A 21,539-nucleotide genomic window follows, 5' to 3' on the forward strand; every position below is an offset into this window, starting at 1 on the left:
GTTTATTCACCAGGGGTTCATCACCTGTTGATGCTAATCCAACTATAGGCTCACCCCTGATGTCACCGAGGGTCGTGCCATGGCCTCCCGCCAAGCAGGCTTCGGACGGAATACACGACCGCCAGATTCCATTAACGGAATACCCCTAGAAATTGAAGGCATAGGCGATGGCCACACCTAGCACTTCGACACACCACAACACATTATTCCAATGAGGGGGGCGTGAGTGCCAGCCAGGTGAGCTGGAGGCAGGGGGCAACGCCCCCTGCTAGGAGCGGTGCTCGGGCTCCCGTCCACAACCACTCCCCTCTCTTTCAGGGAGGAGAGTCTTTCTAGAACTAGGGGGCTTACTCCCGGGTAGGTGAGTTTAGGATTGCAGGCGGGAGACCTGTCCCAGCAGAACTCAGGAGACCTTGTTACTGGGTTAGGGCGCATGAATTATGCTGTAAAAGTTACTCTGTTAACCTTTAATGCTCTCGAAGCATTTCTAAAGCAGTACATGGTCTATATTTAGATTTTTGTTGTTTGCACAGATTTTTTTCCCCCTGACAGACAACTCGTGTCACCTTTTGCCACCAGCCCCCAATCATAGCTGTCAACTTTTCCCTTTTCTTGCGAGGAATCCTATTCTGAATAAGGGAATTTCCCTTAAAAAAGGAAACCGTTGACAGCTATGCCCCCAATCCGTTTTTAGTTAGACTGCTGCCTCATGCCAGTTTTATGGATGATGATGATGATGATGATGATGATGATGTCACTGAGCTGACAATTTATTCCACCGAGCACACCATTTATTTATTGCAAAGAAACGAGAGCCAACGAGAGCCCACTCTGCTTTTTTAAAAAGACGCACCACCAGAGAACCTGTTTTTATTATTCTCCCCCCCCCAAAAAAAAAAAAAAAATAGTATACAGACACCAGAAAGAATAAACGAAAGCATCCCGTTTTATTTTATTTGGTTTTTTTTAAAAATGCAGATGTTTAAAATATCCTGCACTTATTTGTATGAAATAAAGTATTATTAGAGGGCTACGGAAGGACCCAATTGCGAGGAAACTACAATTCCCAGGATGCCTTGCTGCGTCTTCCGGGAGAGGACGGGGCCTGTCCAGGTGATCCCGGAAGGAGGTGGCCGCGGGCGAGTTACCTAAGCGTTCCTCGGAGGCGAAGAGCCGTAAGGTGGTGTAACGGTCTCTTGCAGGGTCCTTTCTTCAGCGCCCTTCCCCTGGTCTCCACACCTTGCTTCGGAGGCCTCCCATTTTAGCCCCCTGTTTTAAAGGGGTCCACATCTGCCTTCCCTTCGCCTAGACTAGAGCGAGTCTGGCTGGACTCTGCCCCCGAAAGTTTCCTCTTTGGCGAGCAGGAGGGCAGGGGAGAAGGAGGATCCAGACTCTGGTACTATATTATATGGCAACAGGAGGATGCCAGGGGGGGTAGCGAGCAATCTGGGGGTTGCTGTCTAAAAAAAGGGGGTGCGTCTTGTTCGTCAAGAATATAAAAAGGATTGGAAAACGTTTGTAGCACGTTTTTTTTAAAAAAAAAAAAGTATAAACGAGTGAACAGATGAGCAGGACTTGAATAAATTCAGCAGTATAATAAGAAGTCAGAGAAAATTAGTAAGAGTAGAGTAGAACTTGGGAACTTAGAAGAGAGGGGAAGCGAAGTCCTTAGGTTGTCTTTAAGTTGTGTCCTTGTTTGGTTGTGGTTTTGCTTTCATTTTTTGCTTTCCTTTTAATTCGTAGTTCTTCTTCTAGAACTATGTAAAAAAAAATGTAAATAACATGTAAGTAAAGTTACTAAAAATGAGGGGTGCAGGACAGTCTGCAAGTTTCACCTTTGGAATGAGCTCTAGGTTGCACTCGTCACATGATACGAGGCAGCCTTTCTGCCACCTCCCCCTGATTGGTTTTCCTTTTAATTCGTAGTTCTTCTTCTAGAACTATGTAAAAAAAAATGTAAATAACATGTAAATAAAGTTACTAAAAATGAGGGGTGCAGGACAGTCTGCAAGTTTCACCTTTGGAATGAGCTCTAGGTTGCACTCGTCACATGATACGAGGCAGCCTTTCTGCCACCTCCCCCTGATTGGTTTAAGTGACCCAGCACTGGAATTTGGTATTGGAAACCTCTGCAAGAGCGGACTGCGTTTCCAGATACAGTGGTGCCCCGCAAGACGAATGCCTCGCAAGACAAAAAACCCACTAGACGAAAGGGTTTTCCGTTTTTCGAGGCGCTTCGCAAGACGAATTTCTCTATGGGCTTGCTTCGCAAGACGAAAACGTCTTGCGAGTCTTGCGATTTTTTTCGGTCCCCCCCCCTTTTTCTAAGTCGCTAAGCCGCTAATAGCCGCTAAGCTGCTAATAGCGCTAAGCCGCTAAGCCGCTAATAGGGTTGCTTCGCAAGACGAAGAGACTCGCGGAACGGATTCTTTTGTCTTGCGAGGCACCACTGTATATGCGGGGTTGCAGCCTTTAAGCTAGAAGCACATCCACTACAACTGCGGAGTAACTCTTCAAGTTACTATTCAAGCCTTTAGCTCGGTAGAGCATGAGGCTCTTAATCCCAGGGTTGTGAGTTCGAGCCTCACGTTGGGTAAAAAATTCCTGTATTGCAGGGGGTTGGACTAGATGACCTTGGTGGTTCCTTCCAACGCTATGGTTCTATGATTATCTTCAGCTAGCTATCACCTCCCTCTTCTGGTGACTGTGCACATTTGTGAACCGGTTTAATGAAAACAGAAAATGGAAGAGTTCTGTTTTTATATGGATTGTGGCCCTATTAGGTGGCAGAAGTTAAAAACAAAACATGTTGAGTGTGCTAAAGAGAACGTGCTTGCCAAGTGAGCCCTAGAGAAGTCTCTACCGCTGCTGCTGGTGGTATAAGCTGAGGAAAGTTTATGAGTTACAGTTCTGAGTTGTTTTTTCCGCAAACAGCCTGAATGGCTTTCCTGAAAGTCATTTGAGGATGAGAGTTGTCCCAGATACATTTAGCCATTTCCATTATATTGTCCTCAGTATATATTGCAATATAATATTAAACCAGATCAACACACTGTATACCCTGTTCATGTTTTTAAAACTTTGTTCACAGAAAATGCAAGACATTCAAGGGAATCCAAAGCAGCAGTTGATTTCCGAGCTTCACAATTTTGCTGCTGTTGGAGACAAGACCAGGCTTGCAACATTGCTCAGTCATTCTCCCTCACTTATCAATGAAACTGGGAAGAATGGTTGGACAGCCCTGATGTATGCTACTAGAAATGGGCACTTCGAGACCGTGCAGGCTCTTCTGGAAAAGGGGTGAGAAAAACACAGCCAACTAATTTATTCAAATTGTCTAAATATATTTGCTGCCATGTTGCACAACACAGCGGAATGATTATATGGGGATTATATGGGAAAACGGAAATTGCTTATCTTTGTAGTTTTAATCCTGATAGAGCAATACAGACTCCTGAATTTGGGGCTAACATTGGAATATAAAAGTAAATCAAATCAAATCCTCTTATATTTCAAACTCTCTTATTCTGTGAACATCATGTACACAGAGATGCTTCCATTGATCATTTTGAAGCCCGGGGCAGGGGCTGGGGAGGTTAATTGTGCTAGCCACCATTTCTTGAATTGATAAGATTCACGAAGTAATAACTTTCTGCAAGAGAATTGGTGTATTTTGAGAGCAGGGTTTCCCAAACTTTGGTCCAAAGATACCAGTGGTGGGTGCCCTTCATTCAGGGGGCCCAAAACGTATCTAGGAGTGGAAGCAACAGCCGTGAACAGTGGGTGCAGTGCATTAAGTATTCATATTGATTTTTAATTGTATCTTAATGGGTTCTTTTATTTTTTACATCAAATGCTATTATTGTTGTATGTTATGTTGTATCCTATGAAATTCAAATTATAATACATTAAATACAATACAGGCACACACACCCTCCAAACTTATGCACATTCCACTTGTTTGCGACTGCATTTATGTGGGTTGCCGCAAAATAAATGAATCAATTGAGTGGCCCTCCCTCGCTCAGAGCTGCTGCCCAGAAGTGAGCGAGGGAAGGTGCATCGTGCAGTGGTTTTATGGTACCTTATATGTTGTGAAGTTCTATATAAAAACGTTGCTTATATTAAGGTGTGTTAACAATTTTTTCATTTCATTTCATTTTTTTGAAATAAGGTGTGATAAGTCCATGACCAATGCATCCAACCAGACAGCACTGGACATTGCTAAATTTTGGGGCTATAAGAATATAGCTAATTTATTAGCTAATGTGAAGAGTGGACTGGAGTCATTTTTCCTGACCAGTGAAATTGGAGAACGCGAAATCTATTTTTGCAGGACATTGCTTGATAGGAAGAGTGAGAAGAGAACAGATGCTAAATGGTTGAACATAAAACAGAAGCAGCCAACTACTGTATACATCCTTTTTTCAAATTTAAGTCCATTAGTTGCATCAGATGATGAAAAAGATACCTCCAAGTTTCCAAAAGTTAAACTCCATAAGCTTTCTTACAAGGATGTAAAGGAATACCTGGATCAGCCAGAAACCATCACGCTGATTTTTCTTGGAGTAGAACTTCAGGTGAAAGGCAGCTTGCCTCCTACTCTGAAGGGAAAAGAGGCAAGCAACAGTGAAGACGATAGTTTGGTTGCTTGGTTTGCACTCAGTATGGATGCTAATGCTGCTGATAGATTTATACAGAAGCATCAAGAGTGTTGTTTTCTTCATCCACCTATGCCTTCCTTGCTGCAATTGTCTGAAAATGAAGCTGGTAAGATCCCTAAGTGTTTCTCTTTTTAGTCAAAAAAAAAAAATTGTCCAGTAACACCTTAGAGACCAACTGAGTTTGTTCTGGGTATAAGCTTTCGTGTGCATGCACACTTCTTCAGATATTTATTTCGACTGCGTTAGACCAACATGGCTACCTACGCGGCAGTGACTGTGATAACCTTATTCCTAGAACAATATTATGGTTTTCGCTGAAGAATTATGCTCAGTGAAAACCATAATATTGTTCTAGGAATAAGGATATCAGAGTCACTGCTGCGGACACAGCTTGATGCGTCTTGCTTGCCCTTCTTGTCCCCTTTCCTTCCTTGTTCTCTACTGCTGCTCCTCAAGATGCAGCTGTATTTTGTTTCTTGGCTAAAGAAAGTTAGGGCTGGTTTTCCATTGCCCTTGTCTGCTATCTCTCACAGAAGCATTCTGGTTACGTGAACCGCAACCTCATGGGTCTTTAGCTTGGCTGTTTTGAAGATCATGAACATTTCAACGATACGGAAACCATGCTGTGGTTGAGCTTTCAAGGCTGTCATCTCACACCGTACTTTTGATGTAGTAAATCGCCCCCATATGTAAAGACCCAAAGTGGCCAAAAGTTACACAGTATTAGAACGAGAACTTCTGTATCAGCTTTAATAGCATAACATGAAACGGTTCTTCTGTTGATTTTCATGGTGAATTGGAATGCTGATGTTGCAATCTGTGCTGTAGAAAGAACCCTGCATGTTTATTATTTGCACTTTGTGGTCGCTTTTTTAAGGAGTCATCGCCCAGGCTAGATCTGTCCTGGCATGGGATAGCCGGTATCAGTTCTGCCCAACATGCGGCAGCGCAACCAAATTAGAAGATGGAGGCTACAGGAAATCCTGCTTAAAGGAAGACTGTCTCAGCCATCAGGGCATTCACAACACATGCTACCCACGAGTCGGTAAGAGAATTGCAAATACGTTGTTTTCTCCCTAATAGTGGTGCAAGAATTTCAGGGCAGCCCACTGTAGTTCCTTGCAATCTGAACTTATTATCTAGTTGAAACCAACCTAGCAAAACTGTACATGCTGAAAGGGAGAAGGAAGGGACTGTGGCCAGCTAGAATAATCACATTAAAACATTGGTTCCTTGTTTATTTTTTAGTTTATTTTTGTATTAAAAACAGACCGTGCGTGACAGCTAGTATTAATCATCCCTGGAGTAGATCCATTGAAATAAGTGGCCTTAAGCTCATTGATACCAATGCATCTATTCCAAGGATGACTTAGCTGACCATCCTATTCCTGTCAATTTGCACGCAAAACATTTTCTAGTATAGATATTCTTTTTAAAGTTTTGCATGCATAGTCTGATGTTGCTTCCACACTGCTTTATTGCCATCTTTCTTCTTCCCTTTCCTCTCATAGCATGTATTTTCTTTTGTTTTTAATCATTTGTTATTTATTTTGTCCTCACGATCTTGACTGATATTACCAGTTCTGTAATATTCACAGAGACAGTTAGTTGGGTGTGGTATTAAGTGGTTCTTCAGAAGCTTAAACAAAGGGAGCTGTGAACAAGAGGAGACATACAAGACCGCTGAGCCAACAGCTGGTGTTTCTAGTGACATTTCCTTAACAAAACTAGAAGTCAGCAAGATTTGAAACCTTTGCTGGATGCCTTGCAGCATATACATTTTCCACAGGTCATCAGTCTTTGAAATGTATTTACCTAATGGGATTGTCATATCCGTCATTTTGACAGCAAGGAAACGGTATAGGTTGAACAGCCAACAGAAAGGGGAGAATGCAGCAAGAAGGTTGAATATCAAAGTGCAAAAGGATTGGCTTGATATTTAAAAGATGGTGCTCAGTTTGTTTAAAAGCCCACAGATTAAAAGCAGAGTCAGAAAACAGTTATGAACAACAAAGCAACAGATGAAAAACTTGAATGAAACCATCACATGGTGGTCAGGCCAAAGCCCTCTGATTTTCCCCCCAATCAATGATAGTTTGACATCAGAGAAGAGGACAAATGAGAATCATTTTATAACAATTCACACCAAAATATAGGCAAGAGTCACAGGGTCCATTCAGATGCAAAATCAAACTATAGTGTTAGTTTTTGGGAATGAGCAGGCATAAACCTCAGACTCATATCCTCCCTCACACACTCAGAGAAGTATGTTTTGTACAAACTAGCAGTGCAAACTATGGCCATCACCTGAGCCTTAGTAGGGTTGGGGCCATTAGAAAATTGTAAGAACTTTTCAATGTACTTTTGTTGTTACTGTTATCATTTACATTTATACCCCAATTTTCCTCCAAGGAGCTCCAGGTGACGTTCATAGTTCTCCCGACGTCATCCTCACAACAACCCTGTGATGTAGGTTAGATTGAGAGTGAGTGAGTGACCTAAGGTCACCCAGTGAAAACAAACACTGGAGAAGATTATTCTATTCCAGAAAGGGACTCTGGAATAGATAATTGAGAGAAGACAGAAGAGAATCCTGAAGCATAAGAGAGAATACTGTATCCAACAGGACCTGGAAAACTTTCGGTCATGACTCTGCTCTGCAGGAAGCTGAATCTGACTGTACTTTGAATTGTGCACTGCACTTGAAAATGTATTCCACTGGACCATTAATCTGTGACTGAAGCTGAAGGCAAGAATTGTTGCTGATTAGGTCACTGCTTTCTGTCGAGTGTGCAACTAGGTCATTTACTCCAGTATTTATACCAAACGCATACTGCAGCTCAGGGTAATTTATCTCCCGAGGTCACTTTTTGTCTAGGCAGGTATATTCCCGCAAGACATTTGTGTTACAAAAAACAGGTGGATAAGTATTTTTAAGGAAACTGCATTAAGATTACTGTCTAGGGGCCTTGGAGAGAATTGGATTTCAGGCTTTTAAAGGAGACAATAATGCTGAGTGAGAATGTGCACACTTATGTTCTTTCTTGCTGTCTTTTGAAACAGTTTAAATTTGAATACATTTCTCTCACTTGAATTCTAGATCCCGTAGTGATAATGCAAGTTATTCATCCAGATGGTAACCACTGCCTTTTGGGAAGAAAAAAAAGATTTCCTTCAGGCATGTTTAGTTGCCTTGCTGGATTTATAGAGCCTGGTGAGTTCTCTTTGTATATATTGTTTCTTTCCTTTATTTCCATCCCAGATGTTAAATATAAAACTACTCCTTTGCCCTTTGATTTCTGATTTTGAACTTTGGCCTGCAGCAAACCATATTGCTTTGTATAGACATACCTGGAAATATGTTGGGTTTATTTTAATAATTCACTAATTAGTATACTCTGGGCTGGTTCTGAAGTTGTGTAAGCAGACTGGGGTGATTTTTGTCCCTTTCTCCTGTAGCTTCTGGCATCCCCAAAAAGAAAAAAATAACCAATTTCCCCAGGACTTTGGAACCCCTTCTGTGAAAGACTCCTTCCACAGAGGGGTTGCCATGGAACTAATAATCCATTGTCAGTTTTTTGGGATGTCAATTCCGCTTTCTTGTAACATACATTGTGGTCATTAAGTCTTTTTATGCCTATATTGTCTTACGTACCTTGAAAAGTGAAGGCCACATGACATCCCAGATGTGCTCCAGGATTGCAGCGAAATAGTTGTAAGGATATAACTGCACATGACTCTAAAGGCATGGTAAAAAGGTAAAGGACCCCTGGACAGTGCAGTGCTCATTTTGCTTCAGGCCGAGGGAGCCAGTGTTTGTCCACAGACAGCTTTCCCGGTCATGTGGCCAGCAGGACTAAACCACTTCTGGTGCAGCAGAACACAATGACGGAAACCAAAGCACACAGAAACACTGTTTACCTTCCTGCCGCAGCAGTACTTATTTATCTACTTGCACTGGCATCCTTTCGAACTGCTAGGTTGGCAGGAGCTGGGACAGAGCAACGGGAGCTCACCCCATCACGGGGATTTGGACCACCAACCTTCTGATTGGCAAGCCCAAGAGGCTCAGAGGTTTAGACCACAGCGCCACCCGCATTCCCAATAAAGTCATGATGTCAGGGTGGCTATTATAGATGCATTTTTATTGGAAATATTGCCTGCCTTTTATTTGTGATACTTCTGATTTGTGTTCTGATCTGTGCAGAAAGTTTCAGATCTTTTGAGATGCTATAAAGCACAGGATGTGATTCTAGCTTGGAGCTTTGTCAGTTAACTGTTCTTTCCCTTCTTTGATTAGGTGAGACAATTGAAAATGCTGTTCGAAGAGAAGTAGAGGAGGAAAGTGGAGTTAAAGTGGGCCATGTTCAGTATGTCTCTTGTCAACCATGGCCAATGCCTTCGTCCCTAATGATTGGCTGCATAGCGGCGGCAGTGTCTACAGAAATTAAAGTTGACAACATTGAAATAGAAGATGCCCGCTGGTTCAGTAGAGAAGAGGTAAAGTTCAATTTAATTTCCTTTCTTATTGATTGCCCTCTGACTGTATTGGTTAGAGCATGCAGTATGGATATGCTTTTTTTCCCCAGGCAGACAAAAGAGTCCTCGTACTCCTTATTGTACAGTGATTAAGTTGAAATTGAAAATTATTTGTTGCTAAAAGAATTGATATAGACAGTTGTTCTTGTATTGAGCCCATAGATCTTTCCAGTAAGTCGCATAGACAAATTTCATAAAAAAGCTCTAAAAGTCCTGTAGACATAGCAATCATCCGGATTTGGCTTTACCTTTTGTGCCATCCTGCTACTAATAGAGATGAAAATAGAAGAGGTGATCCTCTTTTTATAATAATAGCTTCCATTTGTATAAAAGTATTCAGACTCTCAACTTTCAGGATAATATACCGCTAAAAAGTTGAATCATAGAGTGACATGGTTCCTATTTCCTCCCTGTCATTGCTTTTTAACATTTGGCTGTTTTCATTTCCAACAATCATAATTTAAGGGGCAGATCAGATAAATGCAATTCAGAGACCACCCAGCTGCCCTTTGCTTATACTCACTGAAAAACAAAGTGTAATCGGCAAACGTGTCGGATTACATACATACACCGAGGCCTAGGATATATTAGTGTCTTTGATATTTTCTAGAAAAGGTCATGGAGCATGTGTGTGGTTTTTCTCCCACAGGTTTAGTCATACATTCAGCAGAGGGAAATAGTAAACGATTAATTGCACAAGGAGGAGTGAGCTCAAATACTTTATGAAACAAATTGGGGCTAGCCCAGTTGCACATCTCTAAAGCAATTGGCTGCTAGCCATAAAATCCTTCATATAGTGGATCATTAACTTCATGAACTACGCAAATTTCTTTGCTGGATTTAACTTGCTCAAATATGATATTTTGTATATTTCAGGTTTTGGGAATTCTGAACAAAAGGAACCAGAGTGCGTTCTTTGTGCCACCACATCAAGCCATTGCACACCAGTTGATAAAGCACTGGATTGGAATGAACGCTAATCTTTAAATCCAGCGAGCTGATTTATCTGTCTTGTATCACTGCTGTAGCTGCTACTGTGTTGGAATTAAACTAGATGTAATTAATCATTCAGCATCACATGTGACCATTTTAGGGATTTTGCAGTACAGTTGTGCATGTGTACTTCTTTGAGTGCAGAGGTCATTGTAAAACGTGTTAGGATTGCAACCTCAATCTTTTAGTCTCCAGAACATATTTGTGCATATGGTTCATTTCTCAAATTGCTCAAGGTCTAACATTGCCTGAAATCGGGGATGAGAGAGGACCTTTTCAAATGTAACTTCCCACCTGAAAGTTGCATTCGCTTCCAACTGGTTACTCTTGATTTTACAGAGTTTACTTACACCTCTCTGATTTTAGCTTTCCCGGGCTGTTGCTTCAGGCTGTGATACACTTACAGCCTAAATCATTCTACCTAAAGGCATTCAGCCGTTTCTCAAAACCAGAGCAGAAGAAAATAAGCTTTCTCTGGGCTGAAAAAACTGATTGCAAAGAGCTAATGCTTTTGTGTACTGGAGCAGGCTCTTGAGCCTAACACGTGGATACCTGTATTTCAGGGACTTTTTTGCTTCACAGACGAGCCATTAGGATAGAGGAAGACTGGGAGGGATATCTACTAGAAGCAGGTATTCTAAGGCCTCTGTATCCCTCAGCCACAGGCTGCTGCAAAAGCCACTTTTAAATAATTGGAGGACAGTGCCTTATGATTTTTCCACATAAATATAAACCTCTTCATTCCTATGATGGACCCCAGTGAAACAGTTATCCTGCTGTACTTCGGTTGCCGGAGCCTCATTTGCACGAATGGTACACCAAATCCAATATGGACAGTAAGTAAGGTTGACATTTGAGTAAGTGAGGCTATACATTGCGCTTCATCACCCCTTGAATACTCTGCTGAAAGCTTTTGCCACACTCAATTTCTTTATTTGTAGTTTGCCACAAAAGTATTTGCTGTTGGTGTTTTATTGTGATACAGTCTTATTAAATATCTTTTGCCTAAGATGTTGCTTAAGTTTGCCCTAACTTTGTTTTTAAAAATAAGAATTAACGCAAGAAGAAGAAAAAAACCTGGCCTTATCTTTCTCTGCCCCCTCAGTCTATTAAAACACGTGAAGGAAAAAAGGTGGGTGCCAATAGGCTGATTAAAGGTAGGCCATTCTTGAAGCTCCATGGAATTAAATATACTAATCAGATTCTGAGCTTATGGGACAAAAATAGCAATGGAAAGAAGTAGACCAGGCCAATGACACTTAACAAGACTGTCTCGTCTCTTCGCTTTGTTTGGATGCCAATTTTTGTTTTAACCTCCTTGAAAAACTAGGAAGACTTTATATAGAATTTGCTCAGGTAAGTTGCTTTTCTTGTTCTTGCTACACCACTGACAATAAACTATATGCTTTTTCTCCCTCACCAGTCAGGTGGCTAGACGAATTCACTTGTGCTGTTACTACTGACCCAAGTTTTACAGTAAAAAAAAGGGATAAGTAAAAGGAGAAGAGAAGAGATGGGGAACGGGGGTTGAATAATAAACCCCAATAAGTTTCCTAGTAGATCCACATAGTGACCTTAATGCAACAACTGAATCATAACTTGGTGGTAGAGTATTTGCTTTGCATCTCTGCTGCCTGCTTTAGCAAATGGGAATCATATCTAAGGAAAATATTTAGCTCCTAGTCTCTGTAAGTATTTCTCTTTGTATATCACTAGCCAAATGTCAGCCAGATCTGATGCGACAATATAACTGTTAATTCACCATGTTTGCTCCTATGAAATGCAAACATTGTCTAATTTTCCACGATGAGAAAATCAACTCCTCTTAGCCATGAAGAAAATTGCTTTTGAACAAATAACTTGCAATTCTAACGTAGCACACGTACATAGATGTAAGTCCAATTGAATTCAGTCCAATTTATTTCTGGGTAGAACTGCATAGGATTGTGCTGTTAATCAACTTCAGAGTAAAATTAGTTCTAGGTTTTTAAGTGTGTTTAAAAAAAAATATTTTTTTATTCAGCAAGTTCAAGCATAACCCAGTTTCTTTGTAGCAAATCTTATTAAATGCAGTGCTGTTTACTTCTGTGAATAAGTGTACTTGGGATCCTTGCCTACTTCATCAAGTGTGTAATTTGACTATATCAGAATATACTTTTAAGTAAATCCTCTGAACATCTTGCTAGTCTTATCAAAAGGTACGCCATACTTTTTAAGATGATTTGCTGTAGTGGGATCCCAAATTCACTTCAAATTTTGCTTTGGGTGATATCTGGTAATTTAGGAATATGCAACTCCACCTCTGGGGAAAAAAAATAGTTATCTGTATATTTGCTTTCAATTGTTTTCTGCTGCCTTTAAGGGCAACTCATAATTCTAAGATTTACACACACACATACATACACATTCTATACCACAGTGTGAAGTGGGAAATTTTCCAGTGCTTTATTTTTCCACATAAAAATTTCCATTTCATAAGTTTTTAATGAATCTATAGGTATCAATTGCAAGTCCAATATTAGTCACTCTTAGCAGTTTAAAAGTTTCTAGCTTTCTATACTAAATACAGGTAAAATAAAAATGCTAAATTGGAGCACTCTTCAGCACATCAGAAAAAGCTTGGATACAAATTAAACTGCATTGGAAAATTTTGCAATTCAAAATTCTCCAGAAAACACACACATCACATGGCTCTGCACCTCTAATATGAATGAAAAAGTAATACATCATGGTACGTATCTCCTACACTGGTCTCTACAGCCACAGCGCTGTAATTCTACAACAGTTTTGATTTATCCCTGAAGACGCACTGTTCCATTGTCTCCTGAGACAGACAGATGCCAGGAACCTAGAGAGCAAAATTATGATTTTGTCTAAAATTAAAGATTCTTCATACTGTTTTCAGGGAATAAATAAAAACTGAAGAGAATATCAATAATGATAATTATTTTCAACTCCAAATTAGAGTACTAGTTTTGATGTCTTCTCAGGCTATTTGGTAAGTTTTCAATTAATAACTAAATACAACCAACACACCTGGGCTGGATTGATGGTCAATGCAAAGCTGGTAAGAAAGTTCTGGCTAAGATAATTGGGGATTCTCATAGGAATCCATCGGAGGAATCCGTGGTTTGAATCTGTGTTTAAATTTAATCTCAATGATGAGTTCCGAGTCAATCGAGACGTGAAGTAGAAGTTTCTTGATTGGAACTTCTGGGGTCTGGGTTCTTCCATGGCTGCATTTTATTTAAAATAAAAATTTAAAAATCTAGATTGGAAATTTCTCCATGGAAAATCATATTCCACCAACGTCGTTGTTTACCCTTGTTGGGGGAAGAGTACACAGAACCAAGTTCAAATAATTTTTCTCGGATCCAGATTTTCATTTTGCTGATAAAAATAATTATCACTGGACAAATTGTAAAGCTAGACGAATGAAACTTTGAGACATTCACAACACTTTGTTATTATTCATTCCTCCAAAGGGGCATGAATAATAACAGAGATTTTCAAGAAGCAATACAAGCAAACAAGAAGGAAGTTCTCTGCCTGTGGTGCAAGCTTTGGTCTGCTGCCTAGTATTGGTTCATGTATTGTGGAGGAAACTGCAAAATGCAGAGTCTGAAAGAGATGAATAAACCAGTGGAAAGGAAGAGCTGTTAAAAAGTGGAAGGTGTAAAATACCAGAGTGGTAAAACTAGATCAATTTGAAGGGATATATGCGTTGTGCATTCTATGATGCTATGGCCATACTTGGGGTTTTTTAGTGAAAGAAAAATGCTTTATTGCACAGAGTCAGAGTTAGAAGGGACCACAAGTACAATCTAGTCCAACCCCCTGCAACGCAGGAATTTTTTGTGTAAGGTGGGTCTCAAACCTGTGACCCTAAGATTAAAAGTCTCGTGCTGTACCAACTGAGCTGTCTAACAAACTGCAGATTTTGATACCATGGCTGAGATACTATGAATGTTTTATGACTATAAAAGTCATATTTTGGAAATGTGCTGTTTTAACCAAACTTTTCATCGCAGGAGAAAAGTAATGACATTATTTTATAAATAATTTTATAAAATTCCACTCCATTTTTTTTATTATTATTATTTTTTGTCATTTTGGCCCTCTTCTTGATTTTGTTCATAGTCCCTGACAGCTTCTGTTTGTCTTCTCTTTCCTGCCAATACTCCTCATTATAAAGTCATTTCTCTCCTTGTTTTTCAGAAATAAGCAGTTTAGAAGCTAGCAGCTTATAAATAAAATAAGGTTTCATGCTAGGGCAGGTATTGCACATAATGATAGGTGCCATAAGAAAAAATGTGAATGATTTGGTGGGCAAATATTAGTAACTTCTTTGTTACTTAACTGTTCATTCTGGATCCAGCCAGAATGCTGCTACTTGTTTGGGAATAACCTTGTGACATGAACACTATTTCCATATGGCATGAGTCTAATCTTGTAAATGGCTGAGCAGCACTGCCATCTTTGAGACGAGGAAAGTAGGGTGTTAGGTACTTTCTAAGTTTAGGAGCTTGATAAGCACTTGATCTTGCAATCCTCATTCATTCATGTAATCCTTATGGAAGTCAATGGGGCCATTCATATGTCTGAGGATTGTTGGATCAGTGTCATTCCCAATTGACTCAACGTACCTTGAAGAGAAACCTGCAGTGTGGCAGGTGGCGGGGAAGGAAAACAACTGAAGACATCCGGTGCAGTTCTTTAGAAGGCTGTGTAAGATGACTGCACACACGTGTGTCGGGATTGGGTGCATTGTCTGCTGGCAGCAATGCCACTGTGAGACTATTCACCAGTATTTTAGTAAGAATGTTCCTATCATACCATTGCATGCAGCTTCTTGCAAGCTCACACAGCCAATTGCCAGGCTTTTATGGTTAACACTCTTTCAACTCAAGAAATCTTGATTTTAAAAACTCAAGGCATTCCATCTGATTTCACTAAACTAATGGCAGATTGGAAGAACACAAACTGCTTCTTAAAGCAATAAACCCAGATGCCAACTTTGCTGCCACATACACCCGGACAACAACATTACTGGCCCCAACAACATCAAACATACCATCTAAGGAATATTTAATTGCCCTTCAGCTCTCTATATTGGACAAACAGGCCAAACCCTATGCCAAAGGATAAATGGACATAAATCTGACATCAGGAATCACAAGACAGAGAAACCAGTAGGAGAACACTTCAATATAGTGTTCCAGGACATTCTATACAAGATCTCAAAGTAGTTGTAATATTACAGAAGAATTTCAGAAATAGACTGGAAAGAGAAGTTGCTGAATTACAACTTATTACTAAACTTAAAACCATGGAGAGACCTGGTCTGAATAGAGACATTGGATTCTTATCTCTTTATACATGATAAAGCTATTTTTGGCCATCTCATCCCTTGCTTTTTCCTGTAAGACCAATTGCAGTTGTTAACAGTCGTCAACTGGTTTACCACACCTATCAGCCAATCACCCATTCCCACCACCCTTCTGAGTAATATCCCTCCCCACCTTCTCACTATATATAAGGGTCTGGTGACTTCTGTTTTAGTGTATCTGAAGAAGTGTGCACGCACATGAAAGCTCATACCAGTAACTAACTTAAAGGTAAAAAGGTAAAGGTACCCCTGCCCGTACGGGCGAGTCTTGACAGACTCTGGGGTTGTGCGCCCATCTCACTTAAGAGGCCAGGGGCCAGCGCTGTCCGGAGACACTTCCGGGTCACGTGGCCAGCGTGACATCGCTGCTCTGGCCAGAGCCAGAGCCGCACACGGAAACGCCGTTTACCTTCCCGCTGGTAAGCGGTCCCTATTTATCTACTTGCACCCGGAGGTGCTTTCGAACTGCTAGGTTGGCAGGCGCTGGGACCGAGCAGCGGGAGCGCACCCCGCCGCAGGGATTCGAACCGCCGACCTTACGATCGGCAAGCCCTAGGCGCTGAGGCTTTAACCCACAGCGCCACCTGCACCCTGTTAGTTAAGTTAGTAACTAACTTAGTTGGTCTCTAAGGTGCTACTGGAAGGAATTTTTTTATTTTGTTTTGACTACGGCAGACCAACACGGCTACCTACCTGTATCTGCTTCTTAAAGGATCATCTGTTTTATGCAGGGGCAAGAAGAAGGGCGTCTGAAGTTTGGGCTTCTCTGTGAGGTCTGTAAGAAGCCAGGCTAAATTATATTTTAGGAGAGCTGGATGCAGATGGTCTATGGACATTGATCTTCACATGGCCTTGCAGAGTGTGGTAAAGGAACATTAATAAATTCCAACAGAATCTACCGCGATTACAGCCAACACATCTGTAAGATGTAATAAGCTTTCTGGAATGATTTCTTCCTCCTCCAGCTATATCTTTATATAGTGTACTGATCGTCTCCTTGCTGCAGAAGAGGGAAGCAGAAGAAACCCATGAAACAAATAAATAGAAATATGTTCATGCACCTCATATGTTTTCTTATCATTTGGCTTCATTGTATGACCCTGCATTCTGGTCTTATGAGAGAGATGTTTCCCTACGTACATGAACATTCCCTTTAATGTGAACTGAAAGTGCCAAGGAGATGTCGCAAAATTCACTTTGTTCCGGGTATGCTTAACCTTTTGGGTAGCATCCAGACATTCAAACCAAGATCGTTCGGACCTAGAAAAATTCATAGATAAATATCATCCACCTGGTTTTGATTAAGTCCATTTCTGCCTCTATCAGATTTTGTTTAGCCAACCTTTTCGGGGGATATTGTGCAGCCCATAAAAAAGTTATTCCCTAAGTGGAGATGTTAGAGACAGTCTTTAAGGGGGAAATTGCTTAAAGTATTAGTGTGACTCTTCGATCCATAAGAATGATGAATCACACTGTTACTTGTGCAGAGCTTTGAAAGCGCCCATTTTAAGCTGATCCTTTTAAGATGGCTGTACTTTCAAAAAGGTATATATTGCTATATTCTACTATTAAGAATTAAGGGTGGAGGGAAAACTCACGCAGTCTATCTTTTCATCATCTGACAGTTAAAGTGTTCCATTTTTTAAAAATAGAGATTTTTCTAAGTACCATGTCAACACAAGTGACAGAGCTAAAAACTTCCTATCAACACCCTTCAAAAAAACGGATATCTTGAGTTCTGTAGCAGCTTTTTATATTTATAATCTGACATTATAAAATATTTTACTCTTGCAGTACTGTCAATTAATGCCTTGGACTTTAAAATTGCACTGCCACTGAATGAAACTCATCATCATTTCATGCAGTGCCCACAGTGGCACCTGGCAAGCTCCTAAGCTCTGTATGATTTTAATCAGTAATTAAAGCACTATATTCAGCAATTTGCCAAACAGAGAGGTTAAACAGGGAGAGCCCTGCTAGAATTACCCGTGGGATTAGAAGGGATGTTTTTTGTTTGTAGATGTCAGGGGCTCAGGAGCAGAGGCACAGGGGAGAGAGGAAATGGAGAGCGAAGGGGAAGAATCTGAGGGCAGCGTAGGGGAGTATGAAAGTGGCCCGAGAGATTCCATGAGCTTCTCCAGCGAATCAGAAGATTCCCAGAGGGGGGCGCCGACGGCCAGGGCAAGGGGGGTCCCAGGGGGGACACACCAGAAGCAAGGGGCCAGCGGGGACTCCCAAAGCAGCAGCGAGAGATCAGGACCAGCTCCTCCACCAGAGCGTAGTGGGGGGGGGGAGAGTCCCAGGTATCAGGACCAGCTTCTCCTCCAGCAGGGAGAGAAGATGAATCAGGGCTGGCCACGCCTCCATCGCAGAGTGAGGAAACGGAGGGGAAGTCAGGTCCAGCTAGCCTCTCCGAAGGGGGAAGCAGTGACAGGAGCAGTGTAACGGTCAGGAGAAAGGTTGTCGGCTGGGCGCGCGCGCCAAGTTCAAATGTACAGGCGCATGGCACAGCAGGTAACCCGGATTGGGAACCAGGTCCTAAAGCCCGCCGGAGGGAGGGGGAAGACTCAGGGGACTCAGCGTCAGAAGAGTCTAGAAAGGGCAAGACCCCAGCGGACAGGCGGACCCAGAGGAGGAAAGAGCAAAGGAAGAGGTGGAGCAAGGCTAGAGTCTTAAACTGGTGTCTGGGGGGTGGAGATTCAGACGGAGCTTCAGCGGTCTAGACTCCAAGACGTAGAGCTGCGCGCCGCGGCTTTGAAATCGAAACTGATCTTCAATAAAGACTTTTGTATATAACAAGAACTGGCGTTGGTCCTTTGTGAGCTGGGACCTCGGGCAGCTCTGACAGTAGAGAATAACACTTCTTAAATTAGCCAGTAGATGCCTGTTCATGATTGCTACTGTCTTTTTTTAAAATAAAAAGTGTCAAACATAATATTCAGGGACTACAGTTTCTCCCCCACCTAAAGTGATTGACAAGGCAGTGGTCAAGTGTTGGGTGCTCCAGCTCAACCAAGCACCCCATTGTGGGAAAATCCAGTGAAGTCGTGTTATTTAATTCATTTATTCTATCCCACTTTTCCTCCTAACAAGCTCAAGGCAACATATGTTCTCACCCCCAATTTTATCCTCATGACAATAGCTCAGTTGGTTAAAGCGTGGTGCTGATAATGTCAAGGTTGCAAATTCAATCCCTGTATGGAACTGCTGTATATCCCTGCATTACAGGAGGTCAGATAAGATGATCCTCAGGGTCTCTTCCAACTCCACAATTCTATGATTCTATGACAACCTATGAGGTAGGTTAGGCTGTGACTGGTCCAAGGACATCCAGTGTGCTTCATGGCTGAGAGGGGATTCAGGAACATCGGAAGCTACCTTATAGAGGGCCAGACCATTGGTCTATCTAGCAAAGCAGTGTTGAACTTCTGGAATGTGGAATAATGGAACAAATCTACTATTTCAACCTACTGGTTCAATCTGGAGCCAGACTAAATTAGTTGAGCAGAATTCATGGCTAACTGGTCCCATTGGTTTCAGGTGGAACCAAGTATGACTTAGTTTGGATTCAACCTGGTTTGTCAAGATATACAGTATCTATCTGATCAGGGGGATGTAAATAACTTGCTGGCCATTCCTAATACTTCCTGAGCCTTCAAATAGTGCTTTGGAAAAACTGAATCAGAACAACATAACATTCAAAAACATGAAATTTTGCCAGTGAATAGAGCATTGCCCCTCAATCTGGCCTCAGCAAGCCCCACCTGCCTGCCTTGTTGCCTGCAACCAGTCCGAGGGGGTAGCATTGGCTGGTAGCTCATTGACTTAGATGTCTTTGTACAACTCAGTAGAGACAAGGATGGGGACAAAACTAGAATTAAGAGCAGCTGGATAGCTCAGTCGGTAGAGTGTAATACTCTTAATCTCAGGGTTGTGGGTTCATGCCCCACCTTGGCCAAAAGATCCCTGCATTGCAGGGGTTGGACTAGATGACTCTTGTGGTCTCTTCCAACTCTACAATTCTATGTTTCTAAGTAGCTCTGCCTATCATTGGTTCTGGCTCCACCCGCTGTTGGTCTCCCTTTTATCCACTTCACCAGTTCCAATGAGAACCAGCCAGTTACAGTGGTACCTCGGTCTACAAATAGCCCTGTTAATGAACACTTCGGACAACGAACTCCGCAAAACCAGAAGTAGGTGTTCCAGTTAGTGAACTTTGCCCCAGAAGACGAACGGAAGACAAACACCAGTGGTGGGAGGCCTCATTAGGGAAAGTGTGAACCTCGGTTTAAGAACGCTTTGTTTTAAGAACGGACCTCCGGAAAGGATTAAGTTTGTAACCCAAGGTACCACTGTACTGCATTTTGCCAATATTGCAAGGGCATTGGTGCTGTATCAGATGATAGGTAAAGCCATTCAACATACTGTCAGCTTGGGCTTCTTGTCTAGTTCTGAACTTATCTGTGGATATTGACCTGGAAAAGGAGACAAATTAAAGAGGAGTGCAAACCTGAAAATGAATACTTTCTAATGATTATCTCCCTATCCCATTGCAGAGCAGAAGAGCACTGAGAACATTCAGGCCTCCAACATGAGCAGGAAAAGGAGGAGAAGCTACAAGAGCAGGAAAAGCTCAGATACCAGGGAAAGTAAGTTTGCAACAATGGTTTACCTGATAATAGGGACTAGGTTGGTGATCCTTGAAAACTCCTTCCCTTGCAAGCACCAGTTGCCAAAAATGTGGCCTGTGCTGAATGGGATGGGATGCATCCCAAACATAAATAATGGAAATCAATATGGTGCAGCGTCATAAAGCTATTTTCTGCTGGAATTACTGATGTGTTCCACATGCTAATATTTATTCCTGAAAAAAATATAAATGGGAGCAGTAGCTTTATGAGATGAGGTTTCAGCCCTGTGGGATTACAGTTTGTTTCAGGATATGCACTTTAACTCTTTCACTTTATGCTTAATAGGTGAAATGCAGACTCTGCTCAGTTCAGTGTCCAAATTCTCAGTGAGTTCAGTCACCACTGAATATTTCGTGTCCTCAGATACACCACTGTGCAGTTTCTATGCTATATACTTGCTCTTGATTGTTTACATGGAGAGCTTGTAGGATTTATGTAAGCACACACAAGTTTTTAATGCTTGATGTTTAGTTATGTTTTTATATTATATTGGAAGCCACCCAGAGTGGCTGGGACAACCCAAGCAGATAGGTGGGCTGATGATGATGATGGTGGTGGTGGTGGTGGTGGTGATGGTGATGATGATATTTATCACCCCTTGTGATGAACCACATGGCCTAAATGGAGGGCAAGATGGCAGTCAATAATTCTATGCAAACCAGGCTCTCTCGCAACTAGGACACCAAAAGAGAGTTTTTCATGCCCTTTGCAGTGGAGCTAGGTCAATTACACTGATTGTTCGGCTTCCTGCCAAAAGGAAAGGCAACCACCAATTGAAGGGACCTGAGAGAGAAGTCATCAGGCTTTCCAGCTGACTTGTATTGGTAGATCTATAATAATTAATTTATTCTGGATGTGGAATATTATGACTGAGCGTAGTAATGACAACTTAGTTGCTATTGATGAATTCATACAGGCAGGGTGTAGGGGCCAAGGGAAACGCAGCTGCTGCCAAGTATGACAAATGATGGCTTCTTGTGAACTGTGGGAGCAGCTGAGCATAATAAGTATGTACCATATAAGTGGGGTGTACTGTTGAGCGGCGGCGGGGAGGGGGGAGAGACGCGAAGAAATCAACTGTTTGGCATATTGCAAGTCAGCAATTATGAATGCATGCACCGCTTCCAAAAATAACCTTTCGTAAGATTAGTAGAGTTTGTGGAAGCTCGCAATAACGATGGAGACAGGCGATGTTTTCGAGACAATCAAAAGTGGTTTGAGAGAGTCGTTATCTCCCAAGATGTGCCCAACACATTGATGATG

The 21,539-nt window shown here is 41.7% G+C and overlaps 2 protein-coding genes across 3 annotated transcripts in view; both read left to right on the forward strand.

Moving 5' to 3' along the window:
- Nucleotides 1-1,099: 1,099 nt before the first annotated feature.
- Nucleotides 1,100-11,205, forward strand: NUDT12 (nudix hydrolase 12). 2 transcript variants are annotated; one of them, XM_079996200.1, is made up of 7 exons: nucleotides 1,100-1,180; nucleotides 3,092-3,300; nucleotides 4,175-4,770; nucleotides 5,542-5,709; nucleotides 7,765-7,878; nucleotides 8,965-9,164; nucleotides 10,080-11,205. In XM_079996200.1, the coding sequence occupies exons 2-7, from the start codon at nucleotides 3,095-3,097 to the stop codon at nucleotides 10,188-10,190; spliced, it is 1,395 nt and encodes a 464-aa protein (XP_079852326.1). In that variant the 5' UTR covers nucleotides 1,100-1,180; nucleotides 3,092-3,094; the 3' UTR covers nucleotides 10,191-11,205. The 2 variants fall into 2 exon arrangements, with proteins under 2 accessions (XP_079852326.1, XP_079852325.1); XM_079996199.1 differs by having other exon boundaries at nucleotides 1,119-1,396.
- An 8,941-nt stretch (nucleotides 11,206-20,146) lies between these two features.
- The window catches only part of LOC307226583 (uncharacterized protein), a 42,530-nt gene continuing 41,137 nt past the window's right edge, over nucleotides 20,147-21,539 (forward strand). Inside the window, exon 1 of the mRNA XM_079995313.1 lies at nucleotides 20,147-20,234. Coding sequence (XP_079851439.1) covers nucleotides 20,177-20,234 — 58 coding nt within the window. The 5' untranslated portion in view covers nucleotides 20,147-20,176. The remainder of the gene's footprint in view (nucleotides 20,235-21,539) is intronic.

Source organism: Podarcis cretensis, assembly GCF_951804945.1.
Source record: "Podarcis cretensis genome assembly, chromosome: 11".
In the NCBI taxonomy this organism is placed as follows: domain Eukaryota; kingdom Metazoa; phylum Chordata; class Lepidosauria; order Squamata; family Lacertidae; genus Podarcis; species Podarcis cretensis.